Below are 20,464 nucleotides of genomic sequence, written 5' to 3' on the forward strand. Positions count from 1 at the left end.
TCAGCACTCCTTCTGCTTGCCTACTAACACACTGAGTTCTGTAGCTTTATCAGATGGTAAAGAATCTGCTAACTCTGCTAAACTGTGTGCCAAGTTCCACAAGTAGATGCTGATGTAGAGCTGGTAGGACTGTATGTAAGACTGGCACAGAGGCCTAATAAACCTTTCTCCCAAAAGAAGCAAAGATTCTAGAATCTTGCCCTGGAGGCCTCGAAGTGCGAGTTTGAGAACTCTTAGCTCTCTTGAAAGTGGATTCAACCACCAGAGTGGTGGGGCAGTTGTTGCTTCTCAAATTCGGGAGCCTTTTGGATTCTGCACATAGAGTTCGCCTTCCTAGGAACTGGCTGCACAGAGAAAGGGGTCCCGAGGAGGATGCTCATAATCAAGGACATCCAACATTTCAGTCCCTGAGCTCATCCTCAACCTCTAAATCAAACGGGATGACTTAGCCATCTCCCTCAAAAAAACTAACAAAGGAGAAGTCCTCTGGTATGGACTTTCTCTTTTCTCGAGTTGGGGAGGGATCTGATGGTAGACCAAGGGAGCCCTCCTTTGAGACCTCCTCTGGCTCGAAATGCTCAGGAACAGTCATCAGACTAAGCAAAGTATTCCTCTTGAGTAGGCTAAGTCTGGGTCTGCCTCGGTCTACTAGACTGATGTCTACACTCAGGGCGAGAGTACCGAGGGACAGGTCCTGTCCTGTACACCGGGGGAACCTCTTTCCTGATGGATTGGAGAGGAGCGCCACATCTTCCAAGGCTGATGCTGATACCCCAGCCAGTTAGGTTTTCAGGATACCCACAATGAATATTCATGAGAGAGATTTGCATGCAGTGGAGGTATGCATGCAATCCTTTCTTATGACTATTAATTGTGGGTATCCTGAAAACCTTACTGGCTGGGGTGTCTCCAGGACCAGGTTTGGAAACCACTGGCATAGATGAGAGACAAAGTATGGGCCTCGAGGATGGGATGGGGTAGAACCATGGTAAACATCGATGCCCTTGAGGTTTTGAAATCATTCTGAGTCAGGACCCACTCCAAGTCCACCTGCAGAATGGCCTGGAGCTGTTCCTCAGGGGCAGGCATCAGTAAAGGCAGGGTCAGCGTTGGGTTAGTGACAGCCTGCGAAGATGTTGGAGACAAATCGGAAGGCTGATCCTGGCATCTAGGAGACTGACACATCAGCATTTACTCCATAGAAAGGGAGCAGTCCTTTCAGCACCAACTCCTCTTGGGTACTGGTGGTGCTGATGTCCCAGAGCTCCTGCCACCTTGCTTCAAATAGAAACAGTGTCAATGCAGGACATCGGGATTCCTTGGTGCTGAAGAGGATGATGTTGAATCCTAACATGTCCTGTCAGGTCTGATGAAGGTCCATCTGATGGGACCCTACCGGTGCACAATGCTGATGCAGAGAAAGACCTCATCGATGTTGGTGTGCCCCCAGTGTCTGATGCAGCTCTCACAGCCATAGGGACCAACGGTGCTGGACTTAAGAGGCACAAAAACTTTCTCCCTCTGAGCCTCTTGACTTTGTGTCCTCTTCTGCATTTTAGAAGAAAGATGACAATTAGAAGATGTGTGGTCATGTCCTAGAAACGGCAACCACCAATTGTGCATGTTGTCATAAAAATGGTCTTGCCGCACCTAGTACATTTTTTAAAACCACTGGGAGTTTTAAGTGACATTAGGAGAAAAATAGCCAAAACAAAATCAAACGGTTCAAACTTTTATTTTTTAAATAAAAAAAGTAATCCAAATGAGTGTTCTGGTCTAAGAGCTCAGAGGAGCTGCGCAAATATAAAAGGAAAGTTAAACAAACCGAAAATTACTAAGAAAAAATAAAAAGGGTAAAACTAAAGAAAATAAATGAAAAGGATCCCACGTACCACTTGGGAAAGCACCAGAAACTGTGAAGAAAAAACACGCTGAGGAGCGCTGAGAATGTGACTGTTCTGCAGGGAAATAAAGGACTGCTGGTCCTGCACACTCACGTCAGGTGAGAAAGAACTCACACACGGTACAGCGTAGCCAAAGTCTTTAAGAAACTTTCTGAATGCCAGGTAGCATCCGTGATGGGCTCCATTGGATGATGTCACCCATATGTGAGAATATGTCTTGCTTGTCCTTAGAAAAAAGTAGATCCTCTATCAGAAGCACGTTCAGGATAACAAAGTACAAGAAATCTCATTTGTCTTCATACTAGCTACTGAACACAAATCTCCACATGCATTACTCAAAATTATATATATAGCCACGTTACAATAAGAACATGTTAAACTAGGTGGTGTGTGAAAAACAAAAATCAAATCTGACTTACTCAGTTGGCTCAAATCAAACCCTCATAAGATGAGCTTCAACTGGTAACTATAGTATATTTATTTATTACATTTGTAACCCACATTTTCCCACATAGCAGTAGGCTGAATGTGGCTTACAGGTTCCGGAGAGGAGAGTACCAACTCCAGGAATATATACAGAGTGGAAAATAGAGTAACAGTAGGTGCAAGGAAGCTGATATGCAGGCTCATTTTCAAAGCACTTAGCCTCCCAAAGTTCCATAGAAACCTATGGAACTTAGCCTCCCAAAGTGCTTTGAAAATATGCCTCATGGTGTAGCAATCTGGATATTAGAGAAAGATTTCATTCTGGCTACTTCAAAAAGGTATAGTAGGTAGTGAGGTTGCAGACTTGGTATTGTATATTTTGTGGTCTTCCGTTGATATTATTTTATTACTTCAAAAATTGGCCAAGTAGAAATGCCTTTGTCCCTCACAAGGGAAGAATATTAAACTCCAGTGCCATGCACTTCCAAAAAGTGAAAATAACTTTTTAAAATTTGGGGCGCTCTTCTGGATGCAAGGAAACCAGCCACAGGAATATAAAAACCCTCAGCTGGGTCAGCAGAGTACTGAAAATCTGGTGGTAGGGAGCAAATTTTTCCTTGGTGCACAGCAACAAACACTGAAGTACAAACAAACCTTTTTGAAGAACATATTCTCTTTTACAGTCAAATTTAGTATTATATGCTATTAAGTAGTAAAAGCACATTTCAACCTAGAAGACAAGACTATAAAACCAAAAATTAAAATGCTTCTACAAAATATATTCCCACATGAGTGCCCACATTATTATCTGCATAATGCTGATAAAACTATTATAGACAGATAATATACAGAGAGCTTACCTGGTATAAACAAGCAATCATTCCAAGGAAAAATGCAATCACACAATTGAAGTCTTCCTCCTCGTTCTATGAAGGGGGGAAACATAGCAAATTCAGCTACAATTTTATATGCTTGTAGTTTATGAAGTAATTCTAATCCTCTCCAAGTAATAAAGTACCGAAAAAAAAAAAAGAAATACACATTCAAAGGAAAGTATAGTGCACTAAAGCAAAGCAAAAGTGTTATTTTTCCAACAAAAGCCAGCAGTGGCATAGCCATGGGTAGGCCTAGGCCCTCCTACTTTGAGCTCAGAACCACTCAGCAGCAGCACACCCTTGCAATGGCAGGAGGAGATCCAACAGCCACCTACTGAAGACTCCCAGCATCTTTCTTTCCCTGCCATCAAGAGATCCAGTATCTCCTACCATCTCTCAACCCCTTGAACACCACCCCCATGTAACTTTTAAAAACTTCTCTTCACTTCCAGAAGTTGCCGGCAGCAAACAGCGATTCATACATGCTGCTCATGCCAGCACCACAGTCTTCCCTCTGATGCAACTTCCTGTTTTTGCATAAGTGAGACTGTGTCAGAGGGAAGGCTCTGGTGCTGTGGGCAGCAAGTATGAACCACTGCTCACTGCCAGTGACCACCAGAATTGAAAAAGATGTTTAAAAAAAAGTACACGGGGGGGGGGGGGGGGGGGGGGGGAGACAGGGAGAGATGCCGGATTACCAGCATGGGGAGGGGAATGTGAGATGCCGGTCGGAGGGAGGGGTGTGGAGTAGAAGAGAGAGGGAGTAATGTCGAACTGCGGGCAGGGGTGGAGTGTGGGAACAGAGAGAAAATTCCACGCCCACTCAAATTGGCCATCTGGCTATGCCACTGAGCCAGTCAAAGTCTTTAATGTCCATCCAGAGCTTACAAACAAACAAAAAAAAAGGTGAAAAAATACAAATAATAATAATGTCCACTTGAGGGCACTACAGCTCTACAAACATCAAATAGGGAAACCACCTATAAATGAAAAATAAATATTCAGACAGTACAAAAAAAAATGCCATCAGATACATCTTACGAGCAATACACAGATCACCAGAACACTGATGCCACTGTTTATATGACGGTGAAAATGAACAGAAAAATTAAGAACTGCCTTGTTGGTTCAGACCAAAGGTCCATCAAAACCAGTATTCTGTTTCTAACAGTGGCCAAACATGGTCACAAGTACCTAGCACAATCCCAAAAAGTGGCAAGTTTCCATGCCGCTAACACCAGTGATAAGCAGTAGATTTTACTCAAGTCTACTTTAATAATGGTTTATGGCATGGGCCCTCAAATCCAGTCTGAGGTCCACAAACCAGCCTGATTTTTCAAGATTTTCACAATGAATATGCATGATATCTATTTCCATTCATTGCTTCTATTACATGCAAATAAGTATCACATACATTCATTGTGGAAATCCTGACAACCACTCTGGATTGTGGACCTCGAGGACTGTGTTTGAGGACCCCTGGTTTATGGACTTCTCCAGGAACCTGTTCACATTTTGTTTAACCCAGCTACACTAACAGCTTTTACCACATAGTCCAGCAATTAATTCCAGAACTTAATTATGGGTTAAGTGAAAAAATATGCTTAAAAACTATTACTTGGTTATTGCATATCCCCTTGTCTTTGTAAGAGTAAACTACTGATTCACGCTCAGCCATTCCACTCCACTAATTTTACAGACCTCTATCATATCTCACCTCAATCATCTCTTCTCCAGGCTTCTTCCATTTCTCATAAGGGAGGCATTCCATTCATATCTCCTTTTGGTTGCCTTTCTGTATACCTTCTCACTATACCTTTGAGATGCAGGGACCAGAAATGCACACAATACTCAAGGTACAGTTGCAATATGGCATAGAGAGGCGTTACGTTTTAGGAAAAAAGTCTTGCCTAATAATGTTTCTTCCTAACAGTCTATCAAACTAGCCAGAATGAATAGGATGTAACAGAACACCCTACAAAAACTGGGAGGGACCTAACCACCCTTGCCCTGAGTATTCCTACTCCAAAGACTATCTTCTCTGTCAGGGACATCTAGTCTGTAATGCTTGGAAAAGGAATGCAGCCAACAACCACATCACTGCCCTGCAGATCTCTGGTGGCAAATCTGTGTGAGCTTCAGCCAATGACACTGCCAATCCTCTAGTGGAATGAGCCCTCAAATCTACAGGAGGCACATGCCCCTTCAAAAGCTATGCCAAGGAAATTGCCTCTTTAAGCTAGCTCTCTATTGTGGCCTTCATAGTGGCCTCACCCTTCCTAGGTTCGCCCAACAGTACCAAACAGTACCAACAACCCACCTGAGTAGAGAAATTCACTCTAACAAACAAACAACGCAACAAATTCTTCCCCAGAATCTTAATCCCAGGAGGAGGATAAAACTAATTCGGATGAAAAGCACAGACAACTCTGGAAAGAAAGGAGGCACCATCTGAACGAAAACTCCCGCCTCTGTGAAACACATAAAACAGTTCTGTGTGCAGCGCTTGAATTTCCGAAATTCTCCTGGCTGAAGAAAATCACCACTAAAAGCACATGTGCAGCATCAAGTCTTTCAGTCACCCTGGGAAGTGGTTCAGAAGGGGGATCATAAATAAACCAACAACATATGTCTACAAATATGCAATGCTATATTTGGGTGCTCATTAAATAATAATAAATGTGCGCAATTCTATCAGGACTTACATTCTTATTCTACTTAAAAGCAATCAATGTAACTAGTGTAATCATTCACCATACCCTGTCCAATAGTTAAAGCTCCTGCTTGCTAAATCATTTTGAATGCCCTCCCGAGGGAGATGGTAGAGACAAAAACGGTGATGAAATTCAAAAAGGCTTGGGATGATCTCGAATTAGAAAATGGATGGTATATTTTAAAAACCCTTAAATGGCTGCCTGTGTGTGTGCGTGTGCAAGTGATGCTTAGGTGGCAACTCCGGCTGTTACGAACTAAGGCCGGTGCCAGGCAGACTTTGTAGATCTGTGTTCTGTATATGGCAATCCAGTTTAGGATGGGCTGGAAAGGGCTTCAACGGCAACTTCAGTAGCTGGAACCGAAGACAGTGCTGGGCAGACTTTTACAGTCTGGGGTCCCGCAAATGAGAAGACGGATTTGGATAGGCTGGAGTGGGCTTTAACAGCAACTCCAGTAGTTGGAACATAAATACAGAGATGGGAGGGACTTCTACTGTCTACGTCCCAGAAACGCCGAAGAAAGACCATGATCAATTATAAATTACCACATTCATTGTTGATTTAATCATGAATTGATGATGTGTGTCTCTGTTGGGCAGACTGGGTGGACCATTCAAGTCTTTATCTGCCGTGATTTAATACATTACTTGGAGACTGCTAACTGCCAATATTCAGGAGCACTTAACCAGGCAGTGCTGCTGAATATTGAGGCATACCAGACATTTTGGAGCTGGGCCGCGCAGGAGCATAACAAGTGTGGAATCAGGAAGGAGCCAGGTGTTTTGAGAGTGCTGGAAATATTCAGTGCCAGCAACCACATATCTTGCAGGGCACACAGGACCACATAAAGAGAGATCATGAATTTGCCCTGATAGCTATGTGGGTGCCGGCACTAAATATCAGCCAGCACCCGCATAACCCTCAGTACCAGTTGGGAAGTTTCCAATGTCCTCCACCCCCCCCCCCCCCCCCAAAAAAAAAAGCAAGGTTGAGAACCCCACCCAATCCCTGGTCATAACAGTTTCCTCCCCGGGCCTACCTTAACCTCACTGGTGGTCCAAAAGGCTATTGGGGAAGGAGTAAAACTCACTCGTTCTGCCCATAGTGGCCACATCTCGAAAATGGCTACAACTTCTAGAGGCTATTTTCAAGATGCACCCACTAGGGGCAGGAGCCAATGGGCTTCGTTCCTGCCCCCACTGCCCTACTGGGCTATCAATGAGGTCAAGGTAAGCCCAGAGGCCTATTCTGACCGGGAATGGGCAAGAGGGGGTGGCATTGGAAAGGTACCCAATGGTACTGAAAGTTATGTTAATCCAAGCCAATATTCAGCTGGGACCCACATAAGTGTTTTAGGCATGTTCCAATTGAATATTGGCTGGAACCTGCGTAAATCCTGGCAGCCAGTTAATTCTGTCTGTGGACCAAAGCATTAAAAAACAAACACAAAACAACAAAACCGGACAGCTATGGACTGAATTTTGACCAGATCATTTTTCTTTAAATTTCTGAATTTTTAATTATAAATCATCTACAATCAAGAGCCTTTATGTGAAGCCACATTTCACAGTGTTTTGCCATTCCCAAAAAGAAACCATATCAGTGCAAATCCTATTAAAACAAAGCACTTAAACTGACGAGTAAAGGTAAACATTTTTGGGTCAAGAAAACCAAGCAGCCATCATTCATAAAACTTTGCCTGACAGTAGTGTTTCAGCACACACTGTACCTGTGTTGGGGACCGTGTTAAGTCACATCCCAATATATTTACAAAAGATATATCAAAATTAAAATACAAAACTAATTTATTCAAATGTAATTAAAACTGCAACCTAAATACGACTTAAAAGATGCAAACTGTGTGCCACCAGCTTTTGAATCAAGCCCTTCTTTTAAAAACAGTCAATCAACAACCCTTGTAACTACAGACCAGCCAAACTCAACATAGGACCAAGATCGCTGCCACAGAGTGAGAAGATGCTGTAGCTCTCTCCTGTGTTGTTGTTCTAAACTTTACCTTTGCTGATGCCTAAGGGAAGAGGGGAGAGAGTGGACGAGTAGCCTAATGGTTACTGCAGTGGGCTTTGATCCTGGTGACCTGGGCTCAATTCCCACTGCAGCTCCTTTTGGACCTTAGGCAAGTCATTTAACCTTCCATTGCTCCAGGCACAAAAACTTAAGATTGTGAGCCCTCCAGGGACAGAGAAAGTACCTGAATATAATGTGTACAGCGCCTCGTACGTTAGTAGTGCTACAGAAATTATTATTAGTAGTAGTGTCAACACACGTGTGTCGCCTGATGGGCTCCCATCTTCAGCAGGCTGAGATCACAGCATTTTGCACCCCAAGAGACGTACCAGCTGCTGAGGACAAGAAGGACCCTAGCTTCGGGAGCGAAGCTTCACTCAGTCCTGCAGGCCCTGTGCCATTCCCTTGCCCCAGAATGGAGCCGTCAGTGCGGAAGTGAGGGCAGAAGAGATACTGGAGCAAGCATGTGTGAGCGGGACTCTCACTGCAGACGCCTTGGTTTGAATTATAGCAGCTTTTACAGCTTCGGTAGGAGCTCGTTTAGGGGCTGCTATGGAAGATGAGGACGCTGGCTTGGCTTTTCAATTGCCACCTCTGGTCAAACCAGTGACTTCATTTGGCAAGTTCTGGAGTCATCTTCAGTGGGTCTGTCGTTAGGCCCTCTCCAACCTACTCATGAAAAAGGTCACTGTCTAGACTTTATAACCTTTACACAAGAAAGTACTGCTAATTCTTCTGTTTCTCATGTTGAATGGCTTCCAATACTTTGGTCAGATCATTTTGTTTATCGAACTTTATATTCTCACTTAAGAAATTTAATGGCAATCATCATTTTACTGTAAAGTCACCAGAAAACACATAGATGCTGATAATTTCTTGGGATTAGTTTTACCTCAATTAGATTTTGACTTTTCTACTCCTCAGATTTATTTTTTATAATAATTGGCACAAAGTTCTATCAGAAACCAGGGATGCTCTAGCTCCTCTGGTGAGGAAAACAGTCCTGCTTTCTCATAAGGCAAAATAGTTTACACAAGATCTTGCCAAATTAAAATCTAACTGCAGTAGAGTAGAATACCATTGGCGTCTTTCTCATGATGATGTTTTGACTGGATTGGAAATCAGCCATGAACGTCTAAAAAACAGCTTAATTTTCAAAATGTTTGATGGCTCTGCTCCAGAATATTTTTTTATTTGACTTCTTTTCCTCCTGCACACAGAGTCTGAAAGTAAGAATTCATTCCATCTTTTACTGCCCTCTTGGTGTTAGATGCAAACAAACGAGATGTCGTTTTCAGGCACTACGTTTATGGCTTTCGCTTCTTTTGGAACTGCACAGGTCTTCCAGTTATCTATCCTTTAGAAAGCAGTTAGGAGTCACGTGATGCTAGGCGAGGGGTAGGACGCCGCAAGACTGAGCTCTGAGCCCCGCTATAAGATCGCCCCCCTAGCAGCTTAAATCGGCGAATTCGAAATTTATAACAGGAAAATAGACAGACGGGATATCCCAAACTAGCGAATGGTAGAACTTACAGAGCGAATTCCAAAATTATGTCCTCCAAAACGTTGCGGAAAGATGGAGCACGAGGGAGAACGGGAGAAAATAAAATGGCGGATCCCGGCCCCTCGGGGGAAACAGTGAGCTCCGCATGGGCTAATGAGATTGCAATGGAGGTATCGCAACTATTGGAATCCTCCGTGGACCTGAAATTGCAGAGAATTTCGGAGAAACTTGATGTTATGGATGGGAAACTAGAAGTTTTAAAAACTGACCTGACGGGATTCCAACAGCGATTATCGGAGCTGGAAGATAGGAGTACCCAGCAGGAGGGCCAACATAAAGAATGGCAGCAGCGGATTACCCAGTTGGAATCAAAGGTGGATGATCTAGAGAATAGATCACGCAGGAACAACATCAGGCTGGTGGGAATCCCAGAGACTGTAAGAGAAGTAGATTTGAGGGCCATGCTGGAAACATGGCTGCCGAAGGCGCTTGAAGCACAGGAGTTGGCGAATAATTTAAAGATTGAACGAGCACATCGTCTGGGTCAGCTGAAGCCCGAAGCACAAAGGCCTCGAGTGGTAATTTGCAAATATTAAATTACAGCCATAAACAGGAGATTTTGAGGCTATGGCGTTCCCGGGGCACAGTGAACTACGAAAAGCACAAGGTGTTGTGCTTTCAAGATTTTTCGACCGCAGTGGCGACACAGCGAAAACAATTTGTAGAAGCATGCACTGAGTTCCATAATAGACGGATCCGGTTCGCACTGCTCTATCCGGCAAGATTGAGGGTCCAGCACGAAGGTCGGACCCGTTTTTTTGACACCGCAAAGGAAGCGCTGCAGTATGCCAAGCAGATAAAAGGAAGCATGGAACGGACGAGTGAGGATGAAGTGAGTTGAAGGAAACAGAAGGAATTATTGCAAGAATGAAGGCTAAAGAACTTTTACAATGATCTGCCGCAGAGGCAGAGGATTTAGAACGCAGCAGCAGGAGCAGAACTTTGAGAGCGCCACTGCTGTGAGACATTTTGGACAATGGCTTAATTCCATGAGAGTTGGGGATTTGTGGAGAGGTAAAGTTAAATATACATAACAAGCTGTTTTAAGAGTCATGGTTATATTTAAATTGAAGGTTAATTAGAAGGGAATGCCTCAAATGTTTAAGGGAGGAGGGAGTTTTCAAGTTAAAGATGTTGAATATGCATGTTGTTCGAAATGGGAATTCCCAAATATGTAAACGAAAGAGGAGAGTTGGCAACATAAAGGGGCACAGGGAAGTGGGCCCTGAACATATTGATAAAGACGGAGCTGCAGGGGGGAGGGGCAGGGCGGCAGCGTGACCGGTTCTTAGAGAACGCAATGTATATAATACGAAAGAGGGGGAGGAAGGGTGGGAGGGAGGGGGGAAGGGAACAGCGGGTAGAGGAGCGGGGGATTTTTAAGCTGATTTATTTTTATTTTATTTGGTTTAAGGTATGTTATTTTAACGTTTTGTCATCAAAGGCTTCGCGAATGGAGGAATGGCAGGAGAGGACATTGTGGATAAAAAGAGGGGTACCTAAGGGCTGGGAGGTACGTTCTCTGTGTAACAAAAAAAGGCTGAGACAAGGGAAATGGATGAAGTGGAGTGTTGGGGTCAGTTAAATTGCTCTCCTGGAATGTAGGGGGAGTTTCCTCGCCTATAAAACGGAAAAAAATTTTGCAGGCATTGCAGCGCCAGGCGGCTGATGTTGTGTTTCTTCAGGAGACACATCTGACGGCACAAGAACATGATAAATTCCAACAGGGCTGGGTAGGAGCGGCAGTGGGCGCTCCCGCTTATAATAAAAAGGCGGGAGTGTTGGTATTATTTCACAAGGGACTACCAATAACAGTAAAAGCGGTTAGGAGGAATGCAATGGGTAGATATGTCCTGATAGAAGTGGAGCTGGGGGGAACTCCCTATGTATTCTGTAATATTTATGCACCGAATGTATATGAAAAAAATTTCTATAAAGAAATTGTAAGCCTGCTAGCCCCATATCAGATGGGTAATGTGGTACTGGGAGGGGACTTTAACATGGTATATGACCCGGAGATGGATAAGACCAGCAAGGGGGGCTTGGGACCACGACACTATCAGAGGGGGTTACCATTCTTATGTTCTACATTGGAATTGGTGGATGTTTGGAGGGTGCTACATCCAGGGTGCAAGGATTATACTCATCTATCTCGGGCACACTCTTCACTATCCAGAATAGATTACATACTCATTTCAACTCCCCTTTTTGCTAAAACTGTGGAGGCAGAGATAGGCCCAAGTGAAATTTCGGATCATTCTCCCATATGGGTGCGGTTGGAGTTGGGAGGTGACCGAAGTGGATATAGAGGGTGGTCTTTCCCATTTGAACTGTATAAAGATGCGAAATTTCGAGAAATGTTGCAGAGTAAGTGGAGAGACTATGAACACAATAACAAAGAACACAAAAATCAATATGGGTTGTATTGGGAAACGGCAAAGGCAGTCCTGAGAGGAGAAATTATTAACTATAAGGCCTGGACGCGGAAGCGAAGGGATAAAGAAATATTACGGTTAGAAAAAGAAGTCCGAACACACAGACAGAAATATGGGGCTACACAAACAGAAGAACAGAAACTAGTTTATCTGACAACACAGAGAGAGTTAAATGAGCTCCTACATGAGAGAGCTAAGAAATCCATAATGTATTATAAACATCAGTTGTTCCAACATGGGAACAAGGCAGGAGCGTTGCTGAGTCGTTTGGCCAAGGGGGAAAAAAGAATGACCCGACTATTGCAAGTAAAAAGACAGGATGGCACAGTAGTCAGATATGAAAAAGATATAGTAGAGAGCTTTGGTAGATATTATGCGGACCTGTATGGGGAGCCATCGGGGATAGTAACAGATAGCACATTATTTTTGGAAAATATTGATCTGCCACAAATATCGGCGAAACAGGGAGAGATATTGGATGCCCCTATTGAGGAGGGAGAATTAATGTTGGCCATGCAACAGAGTGAGGTGCATAAGGCGCCAGGACCAGATGGTTTTAGTATGGCCTTTTATAAGATTCTGCAGGAACAGGTGACCTTACCTCTGTTAAATTTATTTAACCACATGGCTAGTACCGCTACGATGCCGGAGACTCTTGGCCTGGCCAAAATTGTTGTTCTACCTAAGCCCGGTAAGGATCCAGGGGAAATGGAATCGTATAGACCGATCTCCCTCTTAAACTGTGATGTTAAATTATATGCAAAAATTTTGGCAAATAGATTGGCACGAGTGCTGCCGGATCTGGTGGCCCCTCCGCAAGTGGGGTTTGTAAAGGGAAGATCGGTGGTGGGTAATGTCAGAGCCCTTATCGCTTCCTTGGAGAAAGTGAGGGAACAACAACGGCCTTCTCTGCTGATAAGTTTTGATGCAGAGAAGGCATTTGATCGGGTGGTGTGGCGCTTTGTGCTCCAAGTATTGCAGAGAGTGGGTATTGGGGATTTTTTTAGGAACGCAGTGGAGGCTCTTTATTCAGACCCCCGAGCGTACATGTGGATAAATGGGGTAAGGTCACAACCGTTTTCAATAAGGAGGGGAGTACGGCAGGGGTGCCCCCTCTCTCCGCTATTATTTGTACTAGCACTAGACCCACTAATACGAGAGATTGAGTCCCACCCGGAGATAGTGGGAGTTAACTGGGGTTCGGTTGGCTTTAAAATATCAGCATTTGCGGACGACTTATTAGTGCATCTTACAGAACCCAAGAGATCGTTGGGAGCTCTGTTGGAGTTGTTCCATGAATATGGAGATTTTGCTGGTTTTAAAATAAACTACTCCAAGTCCTTGGCATTGACAGATACAGATAGTGTTAAAATGGAGTGGGGGAATGATTTTCCGCTAAAGTGGGCCAAGGAAAGTATCAAATATTTGGGAGTACAGGTGGCCATGGACACAAAGATTTTTTACACTCTCAACTTTACTAAATTGCTGGAAGATATGAGAGGTCGGCTGAAGCAATGGGAGGCTTTGCCGCTGACATTACATGGGAAGATCCAGTTATTCCGCATGGTGGAGTTTCCCCGATGGCTTTATACACTGCAGGTTTTGCCGCTGCGATTAAAAAACAAAGATATTAAGCAGTTCCATAAATACTTAAGGCAGTTTCTGTGGGGGGGAAGAAAACCTAAAATACCATTAGACATACTGGTAGGCCCCTGGAAATTAGGAGGTATAGGGCTCCCAGATATTAAAAAATATAACCAGGCGTGTCTATTGAGGCATCTGGGAGACTGGTTATTAGATAAACAAGATTTTACCCCATGGAAACTAGAACAGGTATATTTCCTGCCATTTCACCCACACTACTTATTACATGCGGAGGGGCACAAGTTGCCAAATAAGTTTAAGGGAAGTTTGCTACTGGAACCAATGCGGGCGGTTTGGCGAGATCTCAATGGCTACTGGGGGATGGAGGGAGATGTGTCGGATATCATGCCATTACAGGGCAACCCAAACTTCTCACCTGGGTCAGAGAACAGGGTGTTTAGAAGGTGGGGCTCACAGGGGATTACGCGGTTGGAGCACGTACTAGGGACCAATGGAGGATTGTTAAATTTGGGTGCTCTGGGGGTTGGATTCAATACTAGTCACATATTTGCTTATCAGCAACTAGCTCATTATGTTCGATCTCTAAATAGTATAAAGCTGACCAGTGGGCATGGGAAGAAAATCAGGGAATTCTTTAAAACAGTAACTGGGGAGAGACTTACAGTATCAAAGCTACACAAGGCCTTATGGGAGATGGGTCCAGGGAAAAAAACCGAAATTATTACTGCACGTTGGGCACGAGAAATACAGCAGCCCAGTTTAGTGCTGGATTATAATAAATTGACATCCCGAATACCTGAGATATCGATTAATGCGACACTAAGGGAATGTCAATATCGAATTTTGCACCGAGCATACATGACTAAATTACAGGTTTTTAAGATGGGAGGAGTGCAAGATCCACTATGTTCTAAATGCAGGCAACGGGAAAGCACATTTTATCATTGTCTGTGGGAATGCCCTGCAGTGCAAAGGTTTTGGCACAATATAATACAATACCTGGAGGGCTTAGTGGAATCTCGAATAAATTGTTCTTTTATGGGGGTTATTCTGGATAAACACGAGCTTTTCGTCCTCCAAAGAGGAAATCAGAAGTCATTGGTGCGCAAGGCCTGCTTGTTGGGGAAAAAATTGATTATGACTGGGTGGTTGAGTGAAGACCCACCAGAATTTTGGCATTGGAGAAACAAAATTCATGAGCTCTTAATACACGAGCGTAGGATGGTGGGAAACTCCCCGAAGAAGAGAGCACAATTCCTGGAGGTTTGGAAACCTTACATCCAATCCCTGGCACCGCGTGCGCGAAGCCTAATATTGGACACACTATAAAAGGCTGTGGGGGTTTTTTTTTTTTTTTTCCTATATATAGCAAGTGAGCATAGAGGGATTCACTTACGGGGCGGCGTAGCTGAGTGCGGGGTGAGCAGGAGACCACCCCTGATTCAGGCGCAGCTATTTGTACCAGGGTGCCATATTGGCGGCCCTAAAAAGAAAGGGCAAGATTCTCATAGGCTAGGATAATAAGGATAATGAGGTTACCCTGGACAATCTGACTGTACAAAAGCTGAGTGAATTCCTTCGCTGAGCAATAGGTGAAGGGGAGGAGAGAATGGGAATGGAGCTAAAAAGGATTAGATAAGAGGAGGGAGGGAAGAGGGGGGGGGAGGGACAAAGGGGGGGGGGGGGGGGGGGAGGGGGGGGGGGGGAAATTGCTAAAAAGTTGATGATGGCATTTTTGATGTTCGAATATAAGTTTAAGATGTGGTTTCAATAATACCTGTAAACCTTTTCGTTCTGTCCAGTATTGTATCATCAATAAAAATCGTTAAAACATAGAAAGCAGTTAAAGACCTATCTGTTTAAATGGCTTACATCATAATCATTTTCCTTTTTCTGGTTGTAATTTCTTTTTGTTAAACCGCTTTGAACCTCTGTTAAGAGGAAGTTAGCGGTATATAAAAAATCCATCACATCACTTTACAGAGTCTGTTCTGTGGCTCTACCTGCAGTTCTCCAAGATTCTGGAAAACATTTCAAGCTAGAGAAAGGATCTTGATGCTACAGGAGTTGCTGTGGAAGGTTTGTCTGACCAGATTCAGCAGGTGAAATCTTTGCAAACTACTTCTATTCAAGATGATATTATATAGAAACATAGTAACATAGTAGATGACGGCAGAAAAAGACCTGGACGGTCCATCCAGTCTGCTCAAGAAGATAAATTCATGTGCTACTTTTTTATTTGTACTGTCCTCTTCAGGGCACAGATCGTATAAGTCTGCCCAGCACTATCCCTGCCTCCCAACTACCAGTCCCGCCTCCCACCACCAGCTCTGGTACAGACCGTATAAGTCTGCCCAGCACTAGCCCCGCCTCCCAACCACCAGCTCTGCCACCCATTCTAGGCTAAGCTCCTGAGGATCCCTTCCTTCTGCACAGGATTCCTTTATGTTTATCCCACGCATGTTTGAATTCCGTTACCGTTTTCATCTCCACCACCTCCCGTGGGAGGGCATTCCAAGCATCCACCACCCTCTCCGTGAAAGGGTGGTGGAGTTCTTTGAAAATTATATACGAGTTTTAAGCTTAGGGCTGCTGAACTTTCCACATTTAATGGCAGTAATACTCAGAGATGTGTTTCATAGATTTCTTAAAGAGGTCTTTAAATATGAAGATTCTGGACTGCCTCCCTTGAATAAAATATATTACATTCCTTTGTCATTAAAAAAAGTGACGCAGTTCTCTGGTAAGATCACAGCAAGTTGAGCTTGTATTTGACTGGAATTCTGGAGGCTTCAGCGGAAGAGTAACATATTAGATCCATTTTGTGTCTTTTGTATTTCTTCAGGATAGGGATGCTTTACTGCGATTATTTTTAAGAAAGTGGATTGTGACTTTTTAGGAGGTAAGATCTTGATTTTCCCAGTTGAATCTCAATGGACAGAACAGAAGGAAGTTTTTTTTTTTTTTACTTTAGGTCAGTGAGTATTGGCTCTAAGTGCAACATTTCAGTAGCGCTATCCATGTGTTTAGTGAATTTGAATGAAGCTAGATATGTGTTTTATGAGCCTTCTCAGCTGCAATTTTTTCTAGATGGCAAAAGAACTGTATTTGAGTGGAGTCTTACTATCATTTAATTCAGGGCTATTATATATGGGTTGTTTCCCATGTTTTCTCTCTTTTCTATAATTACCTATTCTTGGTCTCCCATTTGTGGGCTAACAAAGAACATTGATAATGTATTTTCTTTTTTCTTAAGATTGATTTCCTTTTTTTCTTTTGTTGATTGATGTAATTTTCACTCAAAGATTTAATTTCTTTGTATATAGGTTTTCTAAAATCAAACAAATAAAACCTCAAAATACAAATTAATGGATATGGCTTATACCATTCATTCTTGCACTTTACACATAGCTAAATCAACCACTAAACAAAAACAAGACATTATTCCTGCACTTAAAGACCTTCACTGGCTGCCTGTACAATGGCATGTTAATGAATCTACCATCCAACATGCTGTTTACATTCCATTGATAAAATGTTACTTGATGTACTTTTGCTCAGACAAACCAGATTGGACGTTTACCGCTTTGCCATTTTTTTATGTTGAAAGTGTTTGTATATGGAACACTCTACCTTCCGAAATATGATGTATTCGCTTAGTAGCACAGCTTAGGAAACAGCTTAAGGCCCGTTTATTTTCTCAAGCCTTTTTGTTATAAATCTTATGTCTTGGCATTGCTTTCTGATATTGTTTTAAATATTATTAATTATTGTATGTGCGTTTTATTGTAACCTTCCTGGAGTGGGAGGATAGTGCAGGCTACAAATATTTCAAATTAATAAAGAAAAACTACCTAACCATGGCAACCGAACTAATGCCACTTCCCTCCAAACACCTTCTCCACAAATTCCATAATAAGTAAATTTGGGGGATTTTGATTACCTTCGGTTTTGTCTCCTAAGTTGATGTCTATTGATGCTATTTTAATGATTTAGACAGTCATGTGTTAAAAGAATTTTTTTTTAATGTGATTCTATCTATTTTAGCTTACATTTTCCATACCAAGTTGTGAAAAAGTGTTTCTTTTCTGGACATTTTATTTTTTCAACTACAGGAAAACCACAGATCAAAACACTTTACTGATGTACTGGAGCTGTCACCAAAAACATTTACATGAATAAGGGTTGGGGGGGGGGGGGGGTCTTTTACTAAGCCACGGTAGCATTTTTAGCTCGCAGTAGAAATCAGCTGGCAGTAAACACCAAAACGCCCCTACGAATATAATGGGTATCTTGGCATTTACCACCAGCTGATTTCTACCATGAGCTAAAAACGCTATCACAACTTAATAAAAGACCACCTAAGTCACTTGTTGACCATTTGTTCTACAGTTAGAGAGTTCTTCTAATGATACAGCTATTCTATGAACATGGATATCTGGAATCTTCGATTAAGATAGCATAATACAGAGCTGATAACACAAGTACAGATTATTAGAGCCTCCGTTTTAAAAAAAATATTTTATTGCATTGTAAACATAATCATACAAGTATTACATATGAATCTGAAAAGCATTTTTAGCAGAACAACAAGGTGAGTCTTTCAAAATTAACAAAAACACAAATTTAGTGCTATATAGACCAGAATCTAGGAGAAAGATTCAAAAAGAAAATTTCCCCAAAGCTAAGGGAAAAAACAAAGAAGGAAAAAAAAGTACTATCATAAGAATCAAGACGAGGAGTCAAATATTAAACTTCAAGCAGTTGAACCTAATGCACCAGTGGAGGAGGTGGCCTAGTGGTTCGGGTGGTGGACTTTGGTCACTGGGGAACTGAGTTCGATTCCCGGCACAGGCAGCTCCTTGTGACTCTGGGCAAGTCACTTAACCCTCCATTGCCCGCCGCATTGAGCCTGCCATGAGTGGGAAAGCGCGGGGTACAAATGTAATATAAATAAAATCACCACTAGCTGAAAAAGAAAGCTCCAATCTCATAGCATTTAAAAAAAATTCAGCTGATCAGAGACAAAAAAAAAATGAAACTATCACACATGTAAGAGGAAATTGCAGGAAGAATTTACCACCAAGGGCCAAGACCTGTTTCATCTGAAGAAACCTTTTTGTACGTTCTTGTGTAATTTTTGTTAAAGCACACCAATTTTTTCGTCTAATATAAAGATTATGCCTGTGGCGAAAAAATAACTTCAGAACATGATCCCGGTGTTGGGGAAAACCAAGTTACAATGAGGGTTGCCTGGCTTACAGATTCTGTTTCAGATCTTTCCAAGAAATCTGTAAGATTCAAGCTGTCTTGAGATATTTCCTCTAAATTTAACTGAAACACAGCTCCTTCATTAACTTCTTGATTTGAAGCATTCATAGTTTTTAAAGATATAAATATATAAGACCTAGTAACTGAAGGTATAGCTTTTTTTTTTGATACTGGAAGAATTTCTTACAGGTATTTCCAAAAAACTGAACTGATGACAAACTTGGGTTTTTGTTTAGGGAAATTCAAGAAACGCAAGTTTAAGTATCTCATAGAATTTTCCATATTTTCAATGCATTTATGTACAGATACCTTACCTTTAATTAGAACAGACTGAACCTTCTGTGGTTCTGCTGTTTCCTCCACAACTTTCTGATCTTTCATCTGTATTTCTTTAAAAATTCTCTTCCATATTCACAGCATTAGTATTTGAAGCAGTCGCCACATTAAAGTTGCAAGAGCTCCATGCAAAGTGGTTAGAACGCCTCATACCAAGTCTAAAGTGATACTTGTCAGATAGGGGTGACAAAATTTAACACAAGAGGCTCCAGATTTCCACCACTCTAAGTCTTGCAGCAGAGACAATCTGCCGTTCGACAATGCAGGGACAATCTGCCGTTCGACGATTAGTGTACTTACTTGTTTGGTCCCATCATGCGCTGAACCGAAGTCATCTCCTCCATTAACAGTGATCCAGGCATTTCCTCAGCTGGGAGCACCCCTCTCCAGAAACTGGATCATCCTGTGATAACGAATACTGTAGCTCATTAACAGCTTGCAGCGCCAAAGCAGGAGAGGGAGGTGCTTGCTGCTGTTCCGAGCTTGAGGTAACATTAGCATCTCTCATGGCCGTAGATTCCACTGGCTCTGCAGGAAGGATCAGCATATGCGCACGGGTGAGTAACTCAAGAGATAGTAGGCTGCCGTGACTTCCCTTTGTGCTTCTTCCTCATAACTTCAGGGAGTTGCAGAAGGAAAAACACTCATAGCTCACGTCAACAAGCCATCTGGTCCAAGCCTGAGTTATAACTGATCTTTGTACTTCCATATACTTTTAAACCATATTTGATCCAACACAGCACCAAGCAACACTGAAATATTTTAAAATTTCACCCCATATCTTCTCAAAGTCCAGTTTCTGCTTACAAACAGAGAAATAATTTGGGAGAACAAGAACATTTACCCTGAAAAGAAATATAAGGGACATTATTGTTATTATTATACAAACTTATAGCCTTCTGTTCTAATATGCACAGCGGGTTAAAACATACCATACATAATAAAATAAGACAATAACCTTGGCCAAGAGCTCTGTTTGCCCTCAATCCTTCTGTGACAAGAAGATACCAAAATTTGTGGACCTCAAACGTTTACATTTTAAGTCTTCATATGCCACGACCAAAGTTGTCTATATCATTTAGTGCCCATACAGTAAATTCTATGTTGGTAAAACCAATACGCTTTTAAAGCCAGAATTTGCAGATACAGGAGATGCACTGAAATACAGGTCATTAAGGCTAATTCGGTGGCTTACAGTATGGTCCAGCAACATGAATTTCAGATATTAACATTCTCTGTTCTTAGCATCTAACAGAAAGATCCTAGAGGAAACAACTATAATTGCCAACTTATAACAAGTGAACAA

At 42.4% G+C, this 20,464-nt stretch overlaps 1 protein-coding gene across 1 annotated transcript in view; it reads right to left on the reverse strand.

Moving 5' to 3' along the window:
• SEC22A (SEC22 homolog A, vesicle trafficking protein) overlaps positions 1-20,464 on the reverse strand; it is a 95,146-nt gene that overhangs the window by 5,257 nt on the left and 69,425 nt on the right. The window contains exon 6 of the mRNA XM_030209462.1: positions 3,191-3,256. Within this exon, the coding sequence (XP_030065322.1) occupies positions 3,191-3,256 (66 nt within the window). The remainder of the gene's footprint in view (positions 1-3,190; positions 3,257-20,464) is intronic.

This window comes from Microcaecilia unicolor, chromosome 7 (genome assembly GCF_901765095.1).
Source record: "Microcaecilia unicolor chromosome 7, aMicUni1.1, whole genome shotgun sequence".
Taxonomy (NCBI): Eukaryota; Metazoa; Chordata; class Amphibia; order Gymnophiona; family Siphonopidae; genus Microcaecilia; species Microcaecilia unicolor.